Consider the following 24,644-nt stretch of genomic DNA (forward strand, 5'->3'; position numbering starts at 1 on the left):
ATTATTTGTGCAAAAATGAAAGTCGCCACAGTCCCAGATGACCAGAGGCTGCTTTTTCCCTTTGAGGGGGGGGGAAGAGCTGACTGGTGGTGGTTTAACCCGAGGGTCACCACACCTCAGGCGAGGGGCCTTCATGACTAACCTCAGCCGGTACGGGGAACTGAACCCACGCTGTTAGCCTCGCTCCGCTTTACGAACCATCCAACTGAGCTAACTGACCTCCAATATATTCTTTTTTTTAATAAATTTAGATTACCCAATTATTTTTGCCAATTAAGGGGCAATTTAGCGTGGCCAATCCACCTACCCCGCACATCTTTGTGTTGTGGGGGTGAAACCCACGCAGACACGGGGAGAATGTGCAAACTCCACACGGACAGTGACCCAGAGCCGGGATCGAACCTGGGACCTCAGCGCCGTGAGGCGGTTGTGCTAATCACTAGGCCACCGTGCTGCCCTCCTCCAATATATTCTTAACATAGGCAGGTGGCTTCCCTTCAGAGAAATCAGAAATATTTATAAAGAAAAAATATATAAAATTTCACAACGTGCAGCCTGGGGGCGGGTGTGGTTGGCAGGGGCGAATGTATCCTCTTGTTCCGGTGCCACTGAACAACACAGTCCGTTTAATTCTTTCTGCAGGTCCCAGTAATGTTCATCCATGATTGACAGCTGTCGGCTTGACTCATCAGACCCCGAGTGAGGAGGGCGGGTGAAGATCAGTTGGCTGTGGACACAGCGGACCCCCGAGGCATCGAGCCGTTGAAGGTCCGGCCACCATGGCGAGAATGCCCACGGCTTTGGGCGGCGGCGCCCTCGGTGGCAAGACCATGTACTGCAACCTGGACGCTCCCCCCAACGCCATCAGCGTTTGCCGCGACGGCTCCCAAGTGGCGGTGGCTGGACGCAACATCTTCAAAATCTACGCCGTCGAGGAGGATCAGTTCACGGAGAAGGCTAACCTCCGGGTAGGCCGCAAGCCTTCGCTCAACTTCAGCTGCGCTGACGTGGCCTGGCATCAGATGGAGGAGAACCTGCTGGCGACGGCAGCCACCAACGGCGCGGTGGTGACCTGGAATCTGGGCAAACAGTCCCGTAACAAACAGGACCAGCTCTTCATGGAACACAAACGCACGGTTAACAAAGTTTGCTTCCACCCGGTGGAGCTGTACATTTTACTGAGTGGGTCGCAGGACGGGTCGATGAAGTGTTTCGACCTGAGAAGGAAGGAGTCCGTTTGTACTTTTTCAGGTAAGCTCCCGACCAGCTGCACTGAAGGATTCCCCCAATCCCAATTTACCCAGATTCCCAAATTACCCAGAGTTCCAAATTGCCCAGAGTCCCAAATTACCCAGAGTTCCAAATTGCCCAGATTCCCAAATTACCCAGAGTTCCAAATTACCCAGAGTTCCAAATTGCCCAGAGTTCCAAATTGCCCAGAGTCTCAAATTACCCAGAGTTCCAAATTGCCCAGAGTCCCAAATTACCCAGAGTTCCAAATTGCCCAGAGTCCCAAATTACCCAGAGTTCCAAATTGCCCAGATTCCCAAATTACCCAGAGTTCCAAATTACCCAGAGTTCCAAATTGCCCAGAGTCCCAAATTACCCAGTGCTGCAAATTACTCAGAATCCCCACATTACACACAGCCCCGAATTACCCAGATTTATGGAAATGCCAGATTCACAACTCATTTGTCTTTGACTGCCCACTGCAAACATCTGAATTTGGAACAGGAGGAGTCCACTCGGCCCCTTGAGCCTGGTCCGCCATTCAGTAAGATTGGCTGATATAATTGTAACCTCGACCGCACATTCCTGCCGACCCCGATAACCTTTCACCCCCCCCCCTTATTAATAAAGTATATATGAAATGAAAATGAAAATCGCTTATTGTCACGAGTAGGCTTCAAATGAAGTTACTGTGAAAAGCCCCTAGTCGCCACATTCCGGCACCTGTTCGGGGGAGGCTGGTACGGGAATTGAACCGTGCTGCTGGCCTGCCTTGCTCTGCTTGCAAAGCCAGCGATTTAGCCGTGTGCTAAACCAGCCCCTCTTAAACCACCTCTGCCTTAAAAATATTCAAGGACTCTGCTTCCACCGCCCATTTTGAGGAAGGGGCTGATGCATGATCAATTGCACAAAGACGAGAGTTGAATATAACTGAGGCTTTATTACACTAAGATGTGTGGCCTCCCACAGCAGCTGGCGAAATGGCTGCTGTACGGGGAGCACACATATTTATACTCTGCCTACTGGGCGGAGCCAGCAGGCAGGGACTACCCCCATACCTGTAGTACAGGGCCTTACCATACATACCCTAATATATACATCAGCGGTTACTACCACAGGGGCTCATGACCCTCTGAGGAAAAAAATTCTCTTCCCCTCCATTCTAAATGGCGAGCCCTTATTCTTTAAACAGTGATCTCTAGTTCTGGATTGTTCCACAAGAGGAATCATCCTCTCCACATCCACCCTGTCAAAACCACTCAGGATTATTTTTTGAATAAATTTAGAGCACCCAATTATTTATTTTTTTCCAATTAAGGGGCAATTTAGCGTGGCCAATCCACCTACCCTGCACATCTTTGCCTTGTGGGGGTGAAACCCACGCAGACACGGGGAGAATGCGCAAACTCCACACGAACAGTGACCCAGAGCCGGGATTGAACTCTGGTCCTCAGCACCGCAGTCCCAGTGCTAACCACTGCACCGCGTGCCGCCCCACCCCTCAGGATTTTATATGTTTCAATCAAGTAAACCATAAACTTTTTTTTCTTTCATGGCCTGTGGGTGTCACTGGCTGGGCCAGCACTTATTATCCACGCCTAATTGCCCTTGAACTAAGTGGCTCATTCGGCCATTTCAGAGGGCAGTTAAGTCAACCACGTCGCTGTGGGTCTGGAGTCACATGTAGGCCAGACCGAGTAAGGACGGCAGATTTCCTTCCCTGACGGACATTAGTGACCCAGATGTTTATTACGACAATCGATGAGAGTTTCATGGTCATCGTGACTGAGACTCGTTTTTAGTTCCAGATTTTGAAATGTGGTTGACTCTTAAATACCCGCTGAAATGGCCTAATAAACCGGTATTCAGCCGCGACAAAGAAACTTCAAAGGAAAGAAACCGGACGGACCACCCAGCATCGATCCAGGCACCGGAAACGAAAACGGCAAACCCAGCCCTGCCGACCCTGCAAACTCCTAAAGACTCACATCTGGGGGCTTGTGCCAAAGTTGGGCGAGCTGCCTCACAGACTGGTCAAGCAACAGCCTGACAGCCATACTGACAGAATCATACCTTACAGACAATGTCCCAGACACCACTGTCACCATCCCTGGGTATGTCCTGTCTCACCGGCAGGGCAGACCCAGCAGAGGTGGGGGCGGCACAGTGGGATACAGTCGGGAGGGAGTTGCCCTGGGAGTCCTCAACATCGACTCTGAACCCCATGAAGTCCCATGGCTTCAGGTTAAACATGGGCACGGAAACCTCCAGCTGATTACCACATACCGGCCACCATCAGCTGATGAATCAGTTACTCCTCCACATCGAACACCACTTGGAGGAAGCACTGAGGGTGGCAAGGGCACAGAATATACTCTGGGTGGGGGGTCTTCAATGTCCATCACCCAGAGTAGCTCGGTGGTACCGCCACAGACCGAGCTGGCCGGGTCCTAAAGGACAATAGCTGCTAGACTGGGACTGCAGCAGGTGGTGAGGGAACCAACAAGAGGGACAAACATACCTGGCCCCACCCTCACCAACCTGCCTGCTGCAGATGTGTCTGTCCCTGACAGTATCGGTAGGAGTGACCACAGCACAGGCCTTGTGGAGACAAAGTCCCGTCTTCACATTGAGGATCCCCTCCATCGTGTTGTGTGGCACTCCCACCGTGCTGAATGGGATAGACTTCGAACAGATCTCGCAACTCAAGACTGGGCATCCATGAGGCGCTGTGGGCCATCAGCAGCAGCAGAATTGTATTCAACCACAATCTGTAACCTCATGGCCCAGCATATCCCCCACTCTACCATTCCCACCCAGCCAGGGGATCAACCCTGGTTCAATGAAGAGTGCAGGAGAGGATGCCAGGAACAACATCAGGCATAGCGGAAAATGGGGTGTCAAACTGGTGAAGCTACAACACAGGATTACTTATTGCCAAACAGCATAAGCAGCAAGTAATAGACAGAGCTCAGCAATTCCACATCCAATGGATCAGATCTAAGCTCTGCAGTCCTGCCACATCCAGCCGTGAATGGTGGGGAACAATTAAACGATTCACTGGAGGAGGAGGCTCCACAAATATCCCCATCCTCAATGATGGGGGAGCCCAGCACATCTGTGGTTGAGGCATTCGCAACAATCTTCAGCCAGATGTGCCGAGTGAATGATCCATCTGGGTCTCCTCCGGAGGTCCCCAGCATCACGGATATCAGTCTTCAGCCAATACGATTCACTCCACGTGATAGCAAGTAACGGCTGAAGGCGCTGGATGCTGCAAAGGCTCTGGGCCCTGACAATAATCCAGAAATAGTACTGAAGACTTGTGCTTGCCGCACCCCTAGCCAAGCTGTTCCAGTGCGGCTACAACACTGGCATCCACTCGGCAATGAGGAAACTTGCCCAGGTGTGTCTTGTACACAAGAAACAGGACAAATCCAACCCAGCCAATTACCGCCCTATCAGCCTACTCTCCATCATCAGCAAAGTGATGGAATTTGACATAAACAGTGCCATCAAGCAGCACTTACTCTGCAATAAGCTGCTCACGGACACTCAGTTTGGGTTCCGCCAGGGTCACTCAGCTCCTGACCTCATCACAACCTTGGGTCAAACATGGACAAAAGAGCTGAATGCCAGAGGTGAGGGGAGAGTGACTGCCCTCAACATCAAGGCAACATTTGACCGTGTGTGGCATCAAGGAGCCCGAGCTAAACTGGATTCAATGGGAATCAGGGGGAATACACTCCTCTGCTTGGAGTCATACCCGGCGCAAAGGAAGATGGTTGTGGTGGTTGGAGGTCAATCATCTCAGCTCCGGTGGCGCAGTGGTTAGCACTGCAGGCTCACGTTGCCGAGGTCACAGGTTCGATCCCGGCTCTGGGTCACTGTCCGTGTGGCGTTTGCACATTCTCCCCGTGTCTGCGTGAGTTTCACCCCCACAACCCAAAGATGTGCAGGGTGGGTGAATTGGCCATGCTAAATTGGCCCTTAATTGGAAAAATGAATTGGGTACTCTAAATTTATTTTAAAAAGGAGGGGTTATTGGGTTACGGGGATAGGGTATAAGTGAGGGCTTAAGCGGGTCGGTGCAGACTGTATGGGCCAAATGGCCTCCTTCTGCACTGTACGTTCTATGTTCTGTGTCCAAATGCAGCAAGACCTGGACAATATCCAGGCTTGGGGCTGACAAGTGGCAACTTACATTCGTGCCACACAAGTGCCAGGCAATGACCATCTCCAATTTGAGAGAATCTAACCAACAAGTCTTGACATTCAATGGCATTACCATTGCTGAATCCCCCACAATCAACATCCTGGAGGTTATCATTGATCAGAAACTGACTAGCCATATTAATACTGTGGCTACCAGACCAGGTCAAAGGTTAAGAATCCTACGGCGAGTAACTCACCTCCTGGCCCCCCAAAGCCTGTCCACCATCTACAAGGCACAAGTCAGGAGTGTGATGGAATACTCTCCACTTGCCTGGATGAGCGCAGCTCCAACAACACTCGAGAAGCTCGACACCATCCAGGACAAAGCAGCCCCCGCTTGATTGCTCCCCCTTCCACAAACATTCAAACCCTCCACCACCGACGCACAGTGGCAGCCGTGTGTACCATCTACAAGATGCACTGCAACAACTCATGAAGGTTCCTTAGACAGCACCTTCCCAACCCATGGCCACCTCCATCTAGAAGGACAAGAGCAGCAGATACCCGGGAACCCCACCACCTGGAGGTTCCCCTCCAAGTCACTCACCATCCTGACTGGGAAATATATCGGCCGTTCCTTCACTGTCGCTGGGTCAAAACCCTGGAACTCACTCCCTAACAGCACAGTGGGTGTACCTACACCACAGGGACTGCAGCGGGTTTAAGAAGGCAACTCACCACCACCTTCTCAAGGGGCACTTAGGGATGGGCAATAAATGCAGGTTTTGACAGCGATGCCCATGAAAGAATTTTGGTACAAGTGCCACCAAACTGCCATGGTGGGATTTGAACATTAGCATTAGAGCATTAACCTGGGCTGTTTGAGCGCTAGACTATTGACATTACCACCAGACAGCCATCTGGCCAAAGCTCCCTCATCACCAATTCCTGTCGCTGGCTGAATCAGACCTCTGTGTCCTGTTAGACTCACCGTAATCCGGTGTGAGAATGACTCTCGACATTATCCTTTCTCCCTGCCTTTAGTACCTCTGCTGCTGAAACCCTTCAACGTGGCATTGTTACGCACAGGCTCGATTCTTGCAGCCCTCCCCTGGCCAGCCTTTCACCTTCCATAAACGTCAGGTCACCCAAAGCTCTGACCAAAGCCCAGTTCACCCACCACCCACTCTGCCCACCGACGTACACACTGGCCCTCAGGCCTCAGGTTTAAAATTCTCCTCCTTGTGTTGACCTCTCCTCCTCGTGACCTCTCGTCGCCCTATCACCCCCCCCCCCCCCCCCCCCCCCCCAAACCCTCTGCAAACACTGTGTTCTGCCAACCCTGGCCCACTTCTGCCATCCGACCATCATTGTCTGCACATCAGCTGTCTGGGATGTAAGGAAGGGCAAAGGTCAAATATGCGGGAAGGACTCCTAATTTGCACCGTTAACTCTTGATTGACAATCCCCCAGTGAAGTACTGACAGAGTTCCACAGTGTTGGAGATGCTGGCTTGCAGACGGAGACCCTGTCAGCGGTTAATGTGAAAGACCTCATAACAAGGGTGTTCCCCGAGGTGTCTGACTCTCAAACCGGATGATCCGGCCATTGTCAAACTGCTGTCTGTGGGATCTTGCCGTGCACTATTTGACTGCCGCATCTCCTACATTTGCAACAGCGACCGCACTTCTAAAGCACCCCCAACCCGTCTTCCTCAAACTGTCGTCGGCAAGCAGTAACCCGGTGGTGCCAACGGTATAACTCAGATCCCCTCTGTTCTCCTGAACACCTTGCGACTTTACTGTGGTGTTCTGCCCCCCCCCACCCCCCCCAGGTCAGTCGGAGAGCGTGCGCAACGTCCACTTCAGTGCCCGAGACTTTTTCACCTTTGCCGCCACCTTCGAGAATGGGAACGTGCAGCTTTGGGACATGCGGAGGCCGGACCGCTGTGAGCGGATGTTTACAGCACACAACGGGCCCGTCTTCTCCTGCGATTGGCACCCGGACGACAGGTAGGACAGAGTACGTAACGAGGGCGGCACACGCGTGTGTGTGCTCGCAAGGAGGGCGGCACACGCGTGTGTGCTCGCAAGTACAGATGCACGTTTAAGCATGCAGCGTACCCGTACAGTACACCATTCCATGTGGGCTGGTCCCACATTACACGGTGCGATTCCGTCACCAGCAAATCATTTTGACCTTTCACGGAATGTGGGCGTTGCCGGCCGGGCCCAGCGTTTATTGCCCACCCCTAACTGCCCTCGAGACGGTGGTGGTGAACCACCTCCTTGAGCCGCTGCAGTCCGTGTGGCGAAGGTACATCCACTGTGCTGTTAGGGAGAAAGTTCCAGGATTTTGACAGTGAAGCCACAATGAGGTTAGACTCTCAGAGGGCTCAGCACACAAGGCCATTCGGTACAATCCAGTCACTCCCACTCCCTTGCTTGACCCCGAGACGTCTGTGATTATTTCGCTCAAGTGTACATCCCAATTTCCTATTGAAATGATTGGTCGTTTCCACTTCCATCATTCCCGTGGGCAGCGTGTTCCGGGTCATCACCACTCGCTGGGTAAAAAAGGTTCATCCCCCCCCCCCCAAGATCTCTTGCCCAGAGTCTGAAATTTGTGTTGTCTTTTAGTTGTACTATTAGCCAACTTTTCCTAATCCAAACCTGTCCTAATCTTGCACAGCTCCTTCAAATCTCCCCTCAATCTCCTTTGCTGCAAAGAAAACAATCCTGCTGTGCAGAAGGAGGCCATTCAGCCCATCGAGTCTCCACTGGCCCTCTGATAGAGCACCTTACCTAAGCCCACTCCCTGGCCCTAACCCCGTAACCCCACCGAACCTGCACGTCTTTGGACACTAAGGGACAACCCTGGCTTCTCCAACTTAACCTTTTAGTTAAAATCGCCCCCTCTCATCCCCGGAACCACTCTGGCAAATTCCCTCTGCGCCCCTCGAATCCACCCTACAATACGGTGACCACAACTGGGGCCCAAGCAGAGCTTTATACAAGTTCAGCATCATCCTCCTGATTCTGTCCTCAGTGCCTCTATTCAGGAATCCCAAGATGCTGTGCGAACTGCTCTCAATATGTCCATCCACCTTCACTGAACGACGCACACGAACCCACAGGTGTCTCCATCTCTATCTCTCCTCACTCTTCACAATTGGCAGCATGGTAGCATAGTGGTTAGCACAAATGCTTCACAGCTCCAGGGTCCCAGGTTCGAATCCCGGCTTGGGTCACTGTCTGTGTGACACTGTCTGTGTCTGCACGTCCTCCCCGTGTGTGCGTGGGTTTCCTCCGGGTGCTCCGGTTTCCTCCCACAGTCCAAAGATGTGCGGGTTAGGTGGATTGGCCATGATAAATTGCCCTTAGTGTCCAAATTGCCCTTAGTGTTGGGTGGGGTTACTGGGTTATGGGGATAGGGTGGTGGTATGGGCTTGGGTAGGGTGCTCTTTCCAAGAGCCGGTGCAGACTCGATGGGCCGAATGGCCTCCTTCTGCACTGTAAATTCTATGAAATTGTCCCATTGAGTCTATCCCGTCTCTATCCCTTTGCCGAAAAGTATTGCCTCACACGTCTCTCTATTATATTCCATCTGCCCCCGTCTGTCCATCCAGCCAGGTGACCCGTCTCCTGTATCCCCCTGACCGTTTCTCACTCCCCTCGGTGTCACTGGCAGGTTTTGAAACTTTATCCTTAATTTGTCAGGAGGGTAGTAGAGTTTGGGGCAGGAGGTCTCTGTGTTAGTGATGGTACCTCAGAGTTAAATCCAGTACGGATCCAAGCTGGTTGGGACAGCCCTCACTCCTTTATGTTTGTCGTGCAGGGGCTGCCTGGTGACTGGAGGTCGGGACAAGATGGTGAAAGTGTGGGACCTGACTGGTTACAAGGCCAGGGAGATGTACTGCGTTCAGACCATCGCCTCTGTGGCACACGTGCTTTGGCGCCCAGACAGGAAGTACCACATTGCCACCTGCTCCATGATGGTTGACCACAACATTTATGTCTGGGATGTCCGCAGGCCCTATGTCCCCTTTGCCATGTTCGAGGAACACAAAGATGTCACCACTGGCATCGCCTGGCGCAATGCCCACGACCCCCACTTCCTCCTCTCTGGGTCGAAGGATAGCACCCTGTATCACCACTTCTTCAAAGATGCCCAGCGGCCTGCCAGCCAGACCGTGCCCGAAGGCCTGTGCTTTGGCCTGTTTGGTGACGTGGCGTTTGCCGTCAAAGAGGACCTGTGCTCCGCAGAGTCCCACCGCAAGTCCTTCAGCGCAGATCGCCGCTACCCCTTCTTCTTCATCCGGCGGCAGGACCCCGCCGAGCAGTTCACCAACGTGTCGAGCGCCCTCAACCTCTTCGAGACCCAGCCCGGCGCCGCCTCCATGGAATGGTTCGTCGAGACGGCCAGGAGATACTGCCTGGGCGGAGGGCCGCTGCCCGAGCTGTGTGACCGCAACGCAAACGTCGCCCGGGAACTGGAACGCCATCAAGTGGCACAGATCTGGATGATGCTGAAGATCATTTACGCGGGGGCATGTGCTGCGGGGTCCGCGGGCAACATGGTCCCAGGTGCTGGCAAAGCGGGACACCCCCTCAGCAGGTACAGTGCGGGCACCCTTACTTTACCCGCAGGCATGGGTTAGAGGGCACAACACTCAACATACATACAACCCACCGAAACCATCACAACTTAAATAATACAACACTTTTAATGCTGTAAAAAGCCCCAAGGCCCTTTAGACCAAAAGGATATCATAGAATTTACAGGAGGCCATTTGGCCCATCGAGTCTGCACTGACTCTTGGAAAGAGCATCTTACCTCTACCCACACCTGCACCCTATCCCCGTAACCCAATTGCCCCACCGAACCATTTGATACTGAGGGGAATTTATCATGGCACATCCACCTAACCCGCACATCTTTGAACTGTGGGAGGAAACCGGAGCACCCGGAGGAAACCCACGCACACAGGGGGAGGACGTGCAGACTCCACACAGACAGTGACCCAGCCGGGAATCGAACCTGGGACCCTGGAGCTATGAAGCAACTGTGCTAACACCTGCCTGTTATATTGTGACCAAAGGCATCATAGAATTCCTACAGTGCAGAAGGAGGCCATTCAGCCCATTGGGTCTGCACCGACCCTGCGAAAGAGGCAAAGAGATAGGTTTACAGGACTATTTTAAAGAGGAAGGGCGTGAGGCAGGGAGGGTTAAGGAGGAATATCCAGAGTTTAGCATCATAGCAGCTGAAGGCTTAAACACCCAATGATGGGGTGATTAAAACAAGGGTTGATCTGGAGCTAAAATTGGAGAAGTGCAGATCTGGTGTGGCTATAGGTCTGGACAGAGGACAGAGGTTGGGAGCGAGACCTCCTCTGCCCTTTCCGATTCATGCGAAAGATTGTTTGGCACTATTTTGAAGATGCTCGAGACGGGGGTGGAGGGGAAGAAGATGTAAGATTGGCCAGAGACCACTTGTGTAAAGGCCGCTGTCTTGGGGCCGATGAGGTGGTCCTCCGCAAGTGCGCGATGGATGAGATAAATCTAGAGTTGGACCAGTGGATATCTAGGGCGGTTAGCACTGCTGCCTCACAGAGCCGGGGACCCGGGTTCAATTCCGGCCTCAGGTCACTGTCTGTGCGGAGTCTGCACCTTCTCCCCGTGTGTGCGTGGGTTTCCTCCGGGTGCCCCGGTTTCCACCCACAGTCCAAAGATGTGCAGGTTAGGTGGGGGATTGGCCCTGATACATTTACCCCTCAATGTCCAAAAGGTAAGGTTGGTTACAGGGATAGGGTGAAGGTATGGGCCTAGGTAGGGTGTTCTTTCAGAGGGTCAGTGCAGACTCAGTGGGCCGAATGGCCTCCTTCTGCACTGTAGGGATTCTATGATGTGGTGGTTATTAAGCTGAGCATCTTGGACAGTGACTGGCTTGTCCCATTCACCATGTTCAAAGTAGACTTGCTGTCCCTCGAGTCCAGAGTGTAGACCTGTGGAGCTGGTTTAGCTCAGTGGGCTAGACAGCTGGTTTGTGATGCAGAACAAGGCCAGCACCGCGAGTTCAATTCCCGCACCAGCTGAGAATTCTGAATTCTCCCTCTGTGTACCCGAACAGGCGCCGGAATGTGGCGACTAGGGGCTTTTCACAGTAACTTCATTGCAGTGTTACTTGCGACGATAAAGATTAATATTATTATTTTCCCGATGCGAAAAGTCTGCTTTCGCACGGTATGCTGTAACCCTTGTCTATTGTAAGATGTTTTCTTGTCTTTGTGAGTACAAAGAATAGAGGAGCTTCTTCGATGATGTGTGTGGGCCCCCTTTCCTCACTGAGAGCTGATTGGTTGTCCAGGTCTCAGACAGCTTGTGTGGGTTTATGGTAGACTTGGTGTGATGATGCGAGAACATCGCAAAATGGTAGGGAGAGCTGTCGTTCCATCTCCTGAGTAAAATTAATATTTAAATTTGATTATAAGTTGTTGTAGGAAACAGTGGCATCCTCTGCTATCGTGCTGCCAACCGCCAGAAGCGATGGACGTGTCGAAGCCAGGGTTTGGGTTTAAGACCAGCTGCTGGGGCAGCACGGTAGCATGGTGGTTAGCATAAATGCTTCACAGCTCCAGGGTCCCAGGTTCGATTCCCGGCTGGGTCACTGTCTGTGCGGAGTCTGCACGTCCTCCCCGTGTGTGCGTGGGTTTCCTCCGGGTGCTCCGGTTTCCTCCCACAGTCCAAAGATGTGCAGGTTATGTGGATTGGCCATGCTAAATTGCCCGTAGTGTCCTAAAAAGTAAGGTTAAGGGGGGGTTGTTGGGTTACGGGTATAGGGTGGATACGTGGGTTTGAGTAGGGTGATCATGGCTCGGCACAACATCGAGGACCGAAGGGCCTGTTCTGTGCTGTACGGTTCTATGTTCTATGCTTGTTCAAACTCTTCTATGAAGGTGTTAGTGACAATTGGTGGCAGTAGAGATCCCGCAAAGGCACCATTTATTTGTTTGAATTAGAAACTCCCCATTGGAATGATATTGAGCTTAGGAACAGCAGTGGAAGATTGTAAATTTGGGACCTGGTCACATCGCAGTTCTGTCAGATGGGTTTTCTATCCATCACTAAACTATGTTTGACGTGGGCAGCATGGTGGCTCAGTGGTTAGCATTGCTGCCTACGGCGCTGAGGACCCGGGTTCGAATCCCGACCCTGGGTCACTGTCCGTGTGGAGTTTGCACATTCTCCTCGTGTCTGCGTGGGTTCCACCCCCACAACACAAAAAGATGTGCAGGGTAGAACATAGAACAGTACAGCACAGAACAGGCCCTTCGGCCCTCGATGTTGTGCCAAGCAATGATCACCCTACTCAAACCCACGTATCCACCCTATACCAGTAACCCAACAAACCCCCCCCCCCCAACCTTACTTTTTTAGGACACTACGGGCAATTTAGCATGGCCAATCCACCTAACCCGCACATCTTTGGACTGTGGGAGGAAACCGGAGCACCCGGAGGAAACCCACGCACACACGGGGAGGACGTGCAGACTCCACACAGACAGTGACCCAGCCGGGAATCGAACCTGGGACCCTGGAGCTGTGAAGCATTTATGCTAACCACCATGCTACCGTGCTGCCCATAGGTGGATTGGCCACGTTAAATTGCCCCTTAATTGGAAAAAATTGGGCACTCTAAATTTATAAAAAATTTTTATAAAAAATTTATTTAAAAAAAAACTATGTTTGACGTCAGGTCAGAACTTCCGGGATGGGCCCACCGAGGGACGAGAGTCTCAATGTGCAAACTGACCATTGTGTGTGTGGCGAGGGGATTGAGATTTGCTGCATCCGTTAAGATTGATGTTTCACAGCAAGAAATGTGAATGTCTGGAGGATGGATTCTGGCTAGGTTTGTATGTTGGAGACTCCTCCGGCTCCGGAGTAGAGGCCTCCTCCAGGGGCCTGAATGAAACGTCTGGGTTTTGAGCTGTCCAAATAGAAATGGACAGGAAGTAGTGGTCTGAGGTTTATTGCACCGATGTTTCGATGGGGCGCATCCCGATGCAGGGAGAGCGACCTGCTATTCAATAGCTGAGCGAGGGTCTTTGGGGAGTTTCTTGTGGGTATCCAAGCTGGGAAGGTCTGAAATCTTACTCTCGACTGTTCCAGCGGTTAGTGTCTGAATTGAAGCGTCTGAAGGAAGGTTATTGAGGGCTGCTTGCTCTACCACTGCGAAGCTTAAGGAGCTGGGGCATCCTCTCCAGTGTCCTGGACAATATATCTCAAACAACAGCAATAAAGCAAATTATCCGATCATTTATCACCTTGCTGTTTGTGGGATCCTGATGTGCACAAATTGCTACATTTCCTACCACAGTGACTCCACTTCATTGGCAGAAAGGGCATTGGGGAGTTCACAAATGATGCTATATAAATGCAGCCCACATTCAACAGACTGTAGAAAATATTTTGCTCATTCTTCGTCTCCTCTCTGGGGTTAAGTCCAAGCAACATGTTCACCCTTATGTAAAAGGCAATATTTTTATAAGTTAGTTGTAAACTGGAAAATGCAGCTTCTCCCAGGCGTTTCTACGGCAACACAGCAACCGTTGCCATGGTGCCGGGTGAGATAATGATACAGCCCCCAGTACCGCACACAGTGCGGTGACTATGATTATCGGTCTCTGCTCTGGATTCCGAGCCAGTGGTTCCTGGGTTAAATCTCCCCAGACGGGTCTCTCTTCACCGCTGACTGGACAAACCTTACTCTGGGACAGAAGGTCGTCTGTTCAAATTCTGCCCCAAGATTGAAAGGAAGCTGGATTGAAATGAGGGAGACCTTTTTTATTTAAACACTTGTGAGTTGTTGCGATCTGGAATGCGCTGCCCTTGGAAGAAAATTCTTTGAAAAAAAATAAATTTCGAGTACCCGATTCATTTTTTTTCCAATTAAGGGGCAATTTAGTGTGGCCAATCTACCGGTTGTGGGGGCGAAACCCACGCAGACACGGGGAGAATGTGCAAACTCCACACGGACAGTGACCCAGGGCCGGGATCGAACCTGCGAACTCGGCGCCGTGAGACGGCAGTGCTAACGCTCTGTGCCACCGTGCTGCCCCTGGCGGAAGCAAATTCAATAGGAACTTTCAGAAAGGAAATTGCATAAATACGTAAAGTGGGGAAGATTTGCAGGGCCAGAAGGAGCTAGGAAAGACACGGTCGTGTGACCATAACCATTCTATAATCCTGACGGGGCAGTGTGGAGGGAGTGTCATCTTTTGGATGAAATGTTCAGCCGAGGACCCATCTTTTGTTTTGTTGGTTTGTATGGACACTTAAGAGCCCATGGTCTAATTTGAAGAGCCAGCAGTTCCCCTGATGTCCGAGCCAACGTTCCGCCCTCAACCAGCACTGACACAATCTGATTTAACTGGATCACTGCTGTTTACGGGGATGTCCAGGTATAGAATGGTTGCTACGCTTGCCTGAGTAATACGTAACCGTGATTCAATAAGTGACTCATCGCATGAAGTTTTTGGGACATTTCGACGCGATAAATCACAACTGGCATGTGTGAATGAAGGGGAGCCATCAATTGGCTGGGATTTAAGTTGAGAAGAGAGGTTGGATAGGCTTGGGTTGTTTTCGCTGGAGCGGAGAAGACTGATCGAGGTGGACAAGATTATGAGGGGCATGGACAGGGTGGATAGGGAGCAGCTGCTCCCCTCAGTTGAAGGGTCAGTTACGTGGGGGGGACACAAGTTCTCGGTGAGGGGCAGGAGGTTTAGGGGGGATTTGAGGAAAAACTGTGTTACCCAGAGGGTGGTGATGGTCTGGAACGCGCTGCCTGGGAGGGTGGGAGAGGGTGGGTTGCCTCACATCCTTTACAAAGTACCTGGAAGGGCGGCACGGTGGCATTGCTGCCTCACGGCGCCGAGGTCCCAGGTTCGATCCCGGCCCCGGGTCACTGTCCGTGTGGAGTTTGCACATTCTCCCCGTGTCTGCGTGGGTCTCACCCTCACAACCCAAAGATGTGCAGGGTAGGTGGATTGGCCACGCTAAATTGCCCCTTAATTGGAAAAAAGTAATTGGATACACTAAATTTATAAACTAAGTACCTGGGTGGGCACTTGGCACGTCCCAACATTCAAGGCCAGGGGCCAGGTGCTGGCAAATGGGACTAGGTTAGCAGGTCAGGTGTTTTTCATACGTTGGTGCAGACTCGATGGGCCGAAGGGCCTGACCTGCGCTGTATTATTCTGTGATTCTGGTTTAGCCATGGGCAACAGGTTTCCTCCCACACCCACTGCACTGACCCAATCTCTGTTGGACCTTCCATGTATTGCTCTGATTTGTGAAGGGTTCTCTTGTTCTCTCCTCTCCCCCTGCCCCCCCCCCCCCCCCCCACCCCCAATCTGACCCCACAGCTTTACTTTAAAAGACGGCACAGCAGCATTGGGAAGTGAAATCAAGCTGGAGCGAGGCCGAATGGAAAACCGACAGGACAGTCTACCCCTGGATTCAACAGTCACCTTGCTACAGACAAATGAAGGTACCTTCCCAGCATCCACAAACGGGACGGTCCTGGTCGCCCCCCTCCCCCCCCCCCCCACCCGATCAGCCTGTTCCGTGGAACACACTCTTCTTATCTTGACTCCAACCTCTCTCTCCTTGTCCAGTCTCTTCCCGCCCAGTGTTCATGATTCTTCTGATCCATAGAACCTCTACACTGCAGAAGGAGGCCATTCGGCCCATCGATTCTGCACCGGATCTCTGAAAGAGTACCCTACCCGCCCGATGCCCGTAACCCCTTAACCCCATCTAACCTGCACATCTCTCGACACTAAGGGCAATTTCAGCATGTCCACCCAAACGTGCACATCTTTGGATTTCCCTCTACACATCCAACCCCCCTCCAGGAGCGTCCAAGGACTCTCTGCTTCTCCCTTGTGTAGGAACCTGAACAACCCCCGTCCGCCACTTCTCTCCTCCGCCTGGATGATCTCGTTCTCTCTCTCAACAATTTCCCCTTTAACTTGACTCCAAGTAAAAGGCGTGGTTATGGGTATCCCCCATTGTCCCCGGTTCTGCTTGTCTGTTTGTGGGTTTTGTGGAACATTCCTTGTTCCAGTCCCACTCAGCCCCCCCCTCCTCCCCCCGCAACACACACACCTCCCTGGAAAATGTATATGTTTTTATTCAGTTTCCATGCCTCTCATGTTCACACCACCCATCTCCGATACTTCCATTCCCTTCCCTTCCTTAACCTCTGTGTCCATTTCCCTAGCCCTGTAACCCCACACAACCTGCACATCTTTGGACACTAAGGGGCAATTTAGTGTGGCGAATCCACTAATTTTATTGTTCAAGGTAAGTAGTCGTTGTGTAATATATACTACTTATATGGGGCTGCGGAGTGGGTCATCTCGGCGATCTACGGGAGGATTTTGGAGGAGGATATGGCGTCTCTGGAAGGGGTTACGGCCAAGTGGGAGGAGGTGCTGGGGATGGAGCTGGAGGGGGCGGGTTGTGGTGTGAGGTGCTGCGGAGGGTGAATGCCTCTCCTTCTTGTGCGAGGCTGGGTTTGATACTCAGCGACAGTGATGGAACGACGATATGGTAGAAGTCGGGGGTTTGGGTGGTGCTGAGGAGCCTTGGTGTGTTGCTGCAGTGCATCTTGTCGATGGTACACACGGCTGCTACTGTGTATCGGTGGTGGAGGGAGACCGATTAGGAAGGTTGATTTGTCCAGGGTGACATTGAGCCAACATTTTGGAAAGGATTTTGAAGCCTAGTAAACTGACCCAGCGTTTCCCATCCTTACAGAAAATGAGGATACGGAAGGTAGCGATGCTCCCGCAGATTATCTGTTCTGTGACGGTGAAGGTGATGAAGACGATTTCTTCATCATCGACCATGAAAATGTTCCAGGTGAGTACGTGAGTCAACCTGCTGAACTGTCAGGAGAGCTTGACGATCATTTCCCTGGAAAAAGTGGTCTTAATAATAATACTCTTCATTAGTGTCACAAGTAGGCTTGCGTTAACACGCAGTGAAGTTACTATGAAAAGCCCCTAGTCGCCACACTCCGGCGCCTGTTCGGGTACACAGAGGGAGAATTCAGAATGTCCAATTCACCTAACAGCACGTCTTTTGGGACTTGTGGGAGGAAACCGGAGCACCCGGAGGAAACCCAGACAGACACGGGGAGCACGTGCAGCCAGGTGACCTGAGAGAGCTCTTTAAGATTATAGAATCATAGAATAGAACCTCTACAGTGCAGAGGGAGACCATTCACCCCATCAAGTCAGCACCAACCCTCTGAAAGAGCACTCTATCTAGGCCCACTCCCCTGCTGTATCCCCGTAACCCCACCTAACCTTTATTGGACACTAAGAAGGAATTTAACATGGCCAATCCAACTAAACTGCACGGGCGCGATTCTCCGCAAATGCGGAGAGTCGTAAAGGCTGCCGTGAAACCGGCCGTGTTTCACGGCAGCCTCCGCGCCCCCTCCCGGGACCCGATTCTCCCCCCCGGGCGGGGCTAGCAGCGCAGCCCCGTGAAGCACGGCATCGCAGGCTTAGCGACCGTCGCCAAGGGTAACGGCGGCTGACGTGCACAATGACGTCAGCCGCGCATGCGCGGATTGGACGGCTCCAACCCGCGCATGCGCGGATGACGTCATCACGCATATGCGTCAAACCCGCGCATGCGCGGGCCGTCATGCCCCTCAGCTGCCCCGCGGACTGATCCAGCGGGGCGGCGGAGGAACAAAGAATGCGCGGGTTTCAGACCCGCTGCCCGCGATCGGTGGGCACCGATCGCTGGCCCATGCCACCCTTGGCACGGCCGTGGTGCGGCCGTGCCAATCGGTGCCACGGTTCTCGGGAACGGCACTTTGCGGCCGTTTTCACGAACGGTGAGAGCAGGTGTGTTTGAGTTCGTGAAAGCGGCCGTAAAGGCCTGGGAGCTCGGCCCATCGGCCTGGGGAGAATCGCTGTTTGCCGTAAAAAAACGGCGAGCAGCGATTCGTGTCGTGGGGCGGCCGTTGGGGGGGGGGGGGGGGGGGGGGGGGGGGGGGGGCAGAGAATAGCGGGAGGTCGGGAAAAATGTCGGGAAGGCCCTCCCGCTATTCTCCGACCCGTCGTGGGGGGCGGAGAATCGCGCCCCACATCTTTGGATTTGTGGGAGGAAAGTGAAGCATCTGGAGGAAACCCACACAGACCCGGGGAGAACAGATAGACGGTCACCCGAGGCTGGAATCAAACCTGGGTCTGTGGGTCCCTGGTGTTCGATAAGGTATGATGGGTGGAGGTGGGTGTGGAGCATAAACACCAGCATGGATTGATTGGGCTGAATGGCCTGGGCTGAATGGCCTGTTTTTGTCTTGTGCACTCTGTGTTGAGGCCCAAGGGCCTGTGTCACGTCAGGGGGACAGGAGAGGTGGTTTTGCCTCAGCCCCTGGATTAGGAAAGGAAGGTTTTCAGGTCAAGTTGTGGACACCAGTCTATAGCATCGGCGTTTTCTATCCTCCTTTCATTTGTGGAGGAGCTGAGTGAGGGAACTCCTGAATCACATCACAGCTCCATGGCATCACCAGCTCCCAAGATGCCATTATTGCTGCATTGACTGAGAAGGGGGTCAGTTTAGCTCAGTGGGCTAGACAGCTGGTTCGTGATGCGGAGCGAGGCCAGCAGCGCGGGTTCAATTCCCCGTACCGCTGAGGTGATTCATGATAGCCCCGCCTTCTCAACCCTGCTCCTCACTGGAGGTTTGGTGACCCTCGGGTTAAACCACCACCAGCCAGCTCTCCCCCCTCAAAGGGGAAAGCAACCAATGGCCTTCAGGGACAAGGGCGACTTGATTGGCTTTTTGACAGCTTAGAGGTGGATACTAGACATGGATCAGCCAATAACAGTCAGGAACAGAAACATTGCTATTCCGCCGCTGTGCAGGATGAAAAATGAAAATGGCTTATTGTCACGAGTAGGCTTCAATGAAGTTACTGTGAAAAGCCCCTAGTCGCCACATTCCGGCGCCTGTCCGGGGAGGCTGGTACGGGAATCGAACCGTGCTGCTGGCCTGCCTTGGTCTGCTTTAAAAGCCAGCGATTTAGTCCAGTGATATGCTGACGCCCATTGCAACCCACTGTCACTGGTCTGTCTGGGATTAAAATTAATTTAATTTTTTCCAATTAAGGGGCAATTTAGCGTGGCCAATCGACCTAGCCTGCACATCTTTGGGTTGTGGGGCGAAACCCACGCAGACACGGGGAGAATGTGCAAACTCCACACGGACAGTGACCCAGAGCCGGGATCGAACCTGGGACCTCGGCGCCGTGAGGCAGCAGGGCTAACCCACTGCGCTACCGTGCTGCCAATTGGCTGAGACCCAGGTTCCTCTGCTGAAGGAGAATTCCCCACAGGATTGACTGAAGTTGTTGGCTTTGCTTTCCCCAGGGGAGGACCACGAGTTCATCCTGCCACAGGAGGGCTTCCCACTGCGACATGAAATCCTGGATCACCCGACCACCCTCGATCATTTCCAGGACAAGACAGATTCTCCCCACATCAGCAGCAACGAGGCAGATTCCGTCTCGCTGACTCCGACCGAGGGGATCTCTCTGGTCTCAGTCTCACAGCCGCCGTTTGAGCACGGGTTTTCCACCGATTACTTCAATCCAATCGTCAGAGACATGATGTGTTTCTACGCTGAGCAGGGCGACGTGCAGATGGCCATATCAGTCCTGATTGTGCTCGGAGACAGGATTAAGAAGGAAATCGATGAACAGACTCAGGGAGGGCCTGATCAATTTGAATACAGCTTGAGTTTCCCCAACTTTCCCCTCTATTGAGTGTGGACTCTTCCAACAACAACTTGCCGTTAAAATGTGGGAAAACACGTCCGGGGTGCTACACAAAAGCAAAAACATGACACCACGCCGAAGAAGATATGAGGGCGGGTAATTAAAACAAGAGTTAGGTTTGAGAAGGATCGCAGTCCGAGGGGTAGACCATTGAGGACTGGGATGAGGAGAAATTTCTTCTCCCAAAGAGTGGTCGGTCTGTGGAATCCGTTACCGCAGGAAGTAGTTGAGGCCAAAACATTGTATGTTCTCAAGAAGCATTTAGATATAGGACTTGGGGGGCAGCACGGTGGCCTAGTGGTTAGCACAACCGCCTCACGGCGCTGAGGTCCCAGGTTCGATCCCGGCTCTGGGTCACTGTCCGTGTGGAGTTTGCACATTCTCCCCGTGTCTGCGTGGGTTTCGCTCCCACAACCCAAAAATGTGCAGGGTAGGTGGATTGGCCACGCTAAATTGCCCCTTAATTGGAAAAAATAATTGGCTAATCTAAATTTAAAAAAAAAAAGATATAGGACTTGGGGCTAAAGGGGATATGGGGAAAAGCGGAATTAAGCGATTGAGTCAGATGATCAGCCATGATGAGATGTGGAGGAGGCTTCCTGCTCCTAGTTTCTCTGTTTCTTACGGAAGGAGAGGGAGTCCGAGGGGGAGGTTTGGGGAGGGTTTCCAGAGGTTATATTCCTGACTGCTGGGTAAAGAGGACAGAGCTGAGGGGCATAGAGCTCTTGGAGGTTTGTTGGATTGGAGAAGATTACGGAGATTGAAAACACAGACAAGGGGCTGGATTCTCTGCTCCCCGATGGCGAAATCGCGACCGGCGCCGGGATGGAGAATCCATTTCCCGGCATGGAATGGGGACCGGCGGCGGTTCCCCGATTCTCCAGGCCCCGGAAAGCGGCGTACTCCGAGAATACGCTGCGCCGCGTATTTCCCAACCTGCAGCCATTGATGGAGGCCCCGCCCCGCCCCGCCATTCTCCGCCCCAGACCGCCCAAAGTCCCGACGGCGTGGATCCAACATGGTCCTGTCGGCCGGGATACTAGTGTGGGCTGCTGTGGACTGGGCCTTATTCGGGGCAGGGCAATTTTAGGGCAGGCGGTCGGGGGCGTGGCCGATATGTTTAAGGTCCACCTCCGTGGTCTGAGTCCGCCATGGAGTACGGCGCGGCTGCTGGGGGCCGTCGCCGTGCGCCTGTACGATCTCTGACCCATATAGAACAGTACAGCGCAGAACAGGCCCTTCGGCCCTTGATGTTGTGCCGAGCAATGATCACCCTACTCAAACCCACCCTATACCCGTAACCCAATAATCCCCCCCATTAACCTTACACTACCATGCTACCCTGCAGCATCTGCAGCAAAAGCTGCCAGTTTCCCGATGGGTCCCTGCTGGCCCCCTGCAGGACTATCAATATGTGGCCCTTTCTCGCCAGTTTTCCTGACGGCGTGGCCACATCGTCGCAAAAACAGAGAATCCAGCCCAAGGTGTTTAAAGTGAAGAAGCTGGCAAACCGCGAGGCAATGCCAGCCAGTCAGAGTGGTAGAGTGGTGGTTGGCGGGGGGGGGGGCAAAGAAATGGAACTTTGAGTAATTGAGCAGGGCTTGAGTTTATGGAGGGTAGGACACAACTTACTTTATCATGTCCTTATTTTTTTCATCTGGGTTTGTGGTTAACGAGCACTGACATCATTCAAATCTCTAGTTGGCACGATCGGAAGTGGGAACCTGCCTTGATTCCCACTTTCCCGGTTCTGGGAAAGCTAGTGAGGTCAGGGGGCAGCCATCAATCTGCCTTGTCTTGACGTAGCTGAGCTCTATGCAAATGTTTTTGAACCTTGCATCATTTTGAGGGGGATGTTCCTCCATCCAACGCTCATCTGGTGGTTTTTCTCTGAGCATTATTGATGGTTTAGTGGCAGATTAATGGTGAATTAATGGGCGGTTTTGAGTGCATGTTATTGAAACGTCTAAGATTCTGAGGCGGCTTGACAGAGTAGATACTGAGAGGATGTTTCCTATCATTGGGGCATCTAAAGATTAAGGGGTTTCCCATTTAAGGTGGAGATCACAGAATGAGACAGCACAGAAGAGGTCCTTCAGCCCATCAAGTCTGCACTGATGCATCAAATACACCTGACCTGCCGACCTAGTCCCATTTGCCAGCACTTGGCCCACAGCCTGGAATGTTGTGATGTGCCAAGTGCCCATCCAGGTACTTTGTAAAGGATGTGATACAACCCGCCTCTACCACCCTCCCAGGCAGCGCGTTCCAGACCCTCACCACCCTCTGGGTAAAAAGGTTTTTCCACAACACCCACTAAACCTCCTGCCCCCCCACCTTGAACTTATGTCCCCCCGTAACTGACCCTTCAACTACAGGGAACACAAATCGCTCATGACTGGATGGGGAGCCACAAATGGAACCTGACCAGTCTGACAGAGGAAGTCAAAATGGACCTGCAGAGGTGGAATACACTCCCACTGTCCCTCGCGGGGAGAGTACAGATGATCAAAATGAACGTACTGCCCAGATACCTCTTTCTACTAAGATCCATCCTGATCTATATCCACAGGGCCTTTTTTTTAACTCACTGGACAATTTAATCATGGTGTTTGTATGGGGGGAAAGAATGCTGGAATCACAAAGAAGGTCGTACAGAAAACAAAATCCAGGGGAGGGCTAGCCCTCCCAAACCTACCACTGGGCAGTGACGGAGGAAAGTGTGATGGGATGGATAAAGGACCCAGAGCTGAGTGGGTTAGCCCAGAGGCCTCCTGCAAGGGGACCTCTCTCCGGGTCCTCACCATGGTGGTACTCCCATCCCCGTCCAAGAAACACTCCAGCAGCCCAGTGGTGATAGCCACCCTCCAGACTTGGAACCAACTACAGCAGCAATTCGGACTGACCAAAATGTCCGACAAAGCCCCCATCAGGAATTACCACACCAGCACTCACCGACACCACCTACAAAAGGTGGAGACAGGATGGGGGGGACATTGACAGTCAGGGACCTACACACTGACGGTAGGTGGAGACAGGATGGGGGGACATTGACAGTCAGGGACCTATACACTGACGGTAGGTGGAGACAGGATGGGGGGACATTGACAGTCAGGGGCCTACACACTGACGGTAGGTGGAGACAGGATGGGGGGACATTGACAGTCAGGGGCCTACACACTGACGGTAGGTGGAGACAGGATGGGGGGACATTGACAGTCAGGGACCTATACACTGATGGAAGGTGGAGACAGGATGGGGGGGGACATTGACAGTCAGAGACCTATACACTGATGGAAGGTGGAGACAGGATGGGGAGGACATTGACAGTCAGGGACCTATACACTGACGGTAGGTGGAGACAGGATGGGGGGACATTGACAGTCAGGGACCTATACACTGACGGTAGGTGGAGACAGGATGGGGGGACATTGACAGTCAGGGACCTATACACTGACGGTAGGTGGAGACAGGATGGGGGGACATTGACAGTCAGGGACCTACACACAGACGGTAGGTGGAGACAGGATGGGGGGACATTGACAGTCAGGGACCTATACACTGACGGTAGGTGGAGACAGGATGGGGGGGGACATTGACAGTCAGGGACCTATACACTGACGGTAGGTGGAGACAGGATGGGGGGACATTGACAGTCAGGGACCTATACACTGACGGTAGGGTCACATCACTGGAAGAACTGACGCAGAGATTCCAACTAGCTAAAGGCAACAAACTCAGATACCTGCAGCTTAAAAACTTCCTACGGAAGGAGACCCGGGACCACCACGACAGACACTGGGCGCAGACATCCTAGGCAGAGGGAACTGTAGTGAAATGTACAAACAACTGCTAGAGAGGGCCGACACTGAACTGCACAAGACAAGGAGAAAATGGGAGGAAGACTTGGGATTCAAAATATGATGGGGACTCTGGAGCGAAGCACTGCACAGAGTCAACTCTACCTCCACATGCCCGAGGCTTAACCTAACGCAGCTAAAAGTGGTACACTAGACCAGAACCAGAATGAGCAGGTTCTTCCCGCAGGTGGAGGAAGGAGCGATCACAATATGGTGGAATTTAAAATACAGATGGAGGGTGAGAAAGTAAAATCAAATACTAGTGTTTTGTGTTTAAACAAAGGAGATTACAATGGGATGAGAGAAGAACTAGCTAAGGTAGACTGGGAGCAAAGACTTTATGGTGGAACAGTTGAGGAACAGTGGAGAACCTTCCAAGCGATTTTTCACAGTGCTCAGCAAAGGTTTATACCAACGAAAAGGAAGGACGGTAGAAAGAGGAAAAATCAACCGTGGATATCTCAGGAAATAAGGGAGAGTATCAAATTGAAGGAAAAAGCATATAAAGTGGCAAAGATTGTTGGG

General features: G+C 52.4%; 1 protein-coding gene across 1 annotated transcript in view; it reads left to right on the forward strand.

Annotated features, from left to right (window-relative positions):
• Positions 1–638: 638 nt before the first annotated feature.
• LOC119956533 (GATOR complex protein WDR24-like) overlaps positions 639–24,644 on the forward strand; it is a 30,422-nt gene continuing 6,416 nt past the window's right edge. The window contains exons 1-6 of the mRNA XM_038783823.1: positions 639–1,251; positions 7,220–7,397; positions 9,223–10,002; positions 15,818–15,942; positions 17,217–17,321; positions 19,853–20,190. Coding sequence (XP_038639751.1) covers positions 780–1,251; positions 7,220–7,397; positions 9,223–10,002; positions 15,818–15,942; positions 17,217–17,321; positions 19,853–20,190 — 1,998 coding nt within the window. The 5' untranslated portion in view covers positions 639–779. The remainder of the gene's footprint in view (positions 1,252–7,219; positions 7,398–9,222; positions 10,003–15,817; positions 15,943–17,216; positions 17,322–19,852; positions 20,191–24,644) is intronic.

This window comes from Scyliorhinus canicula, chromosome 23, assembly GCF_902713615.1.
Source record: "Scyliorhinus canicula chromosome 23, sScyCan1.1, whole genome shotgun sequence".
NCBI classification, from domain to species: Eukaryota; Metazoa; Chordata; class Chondrichthyes; order Carcharhiniformes; family Scyliorhinidae; genus Scyliorhinus; species Scyliorhinus canicula.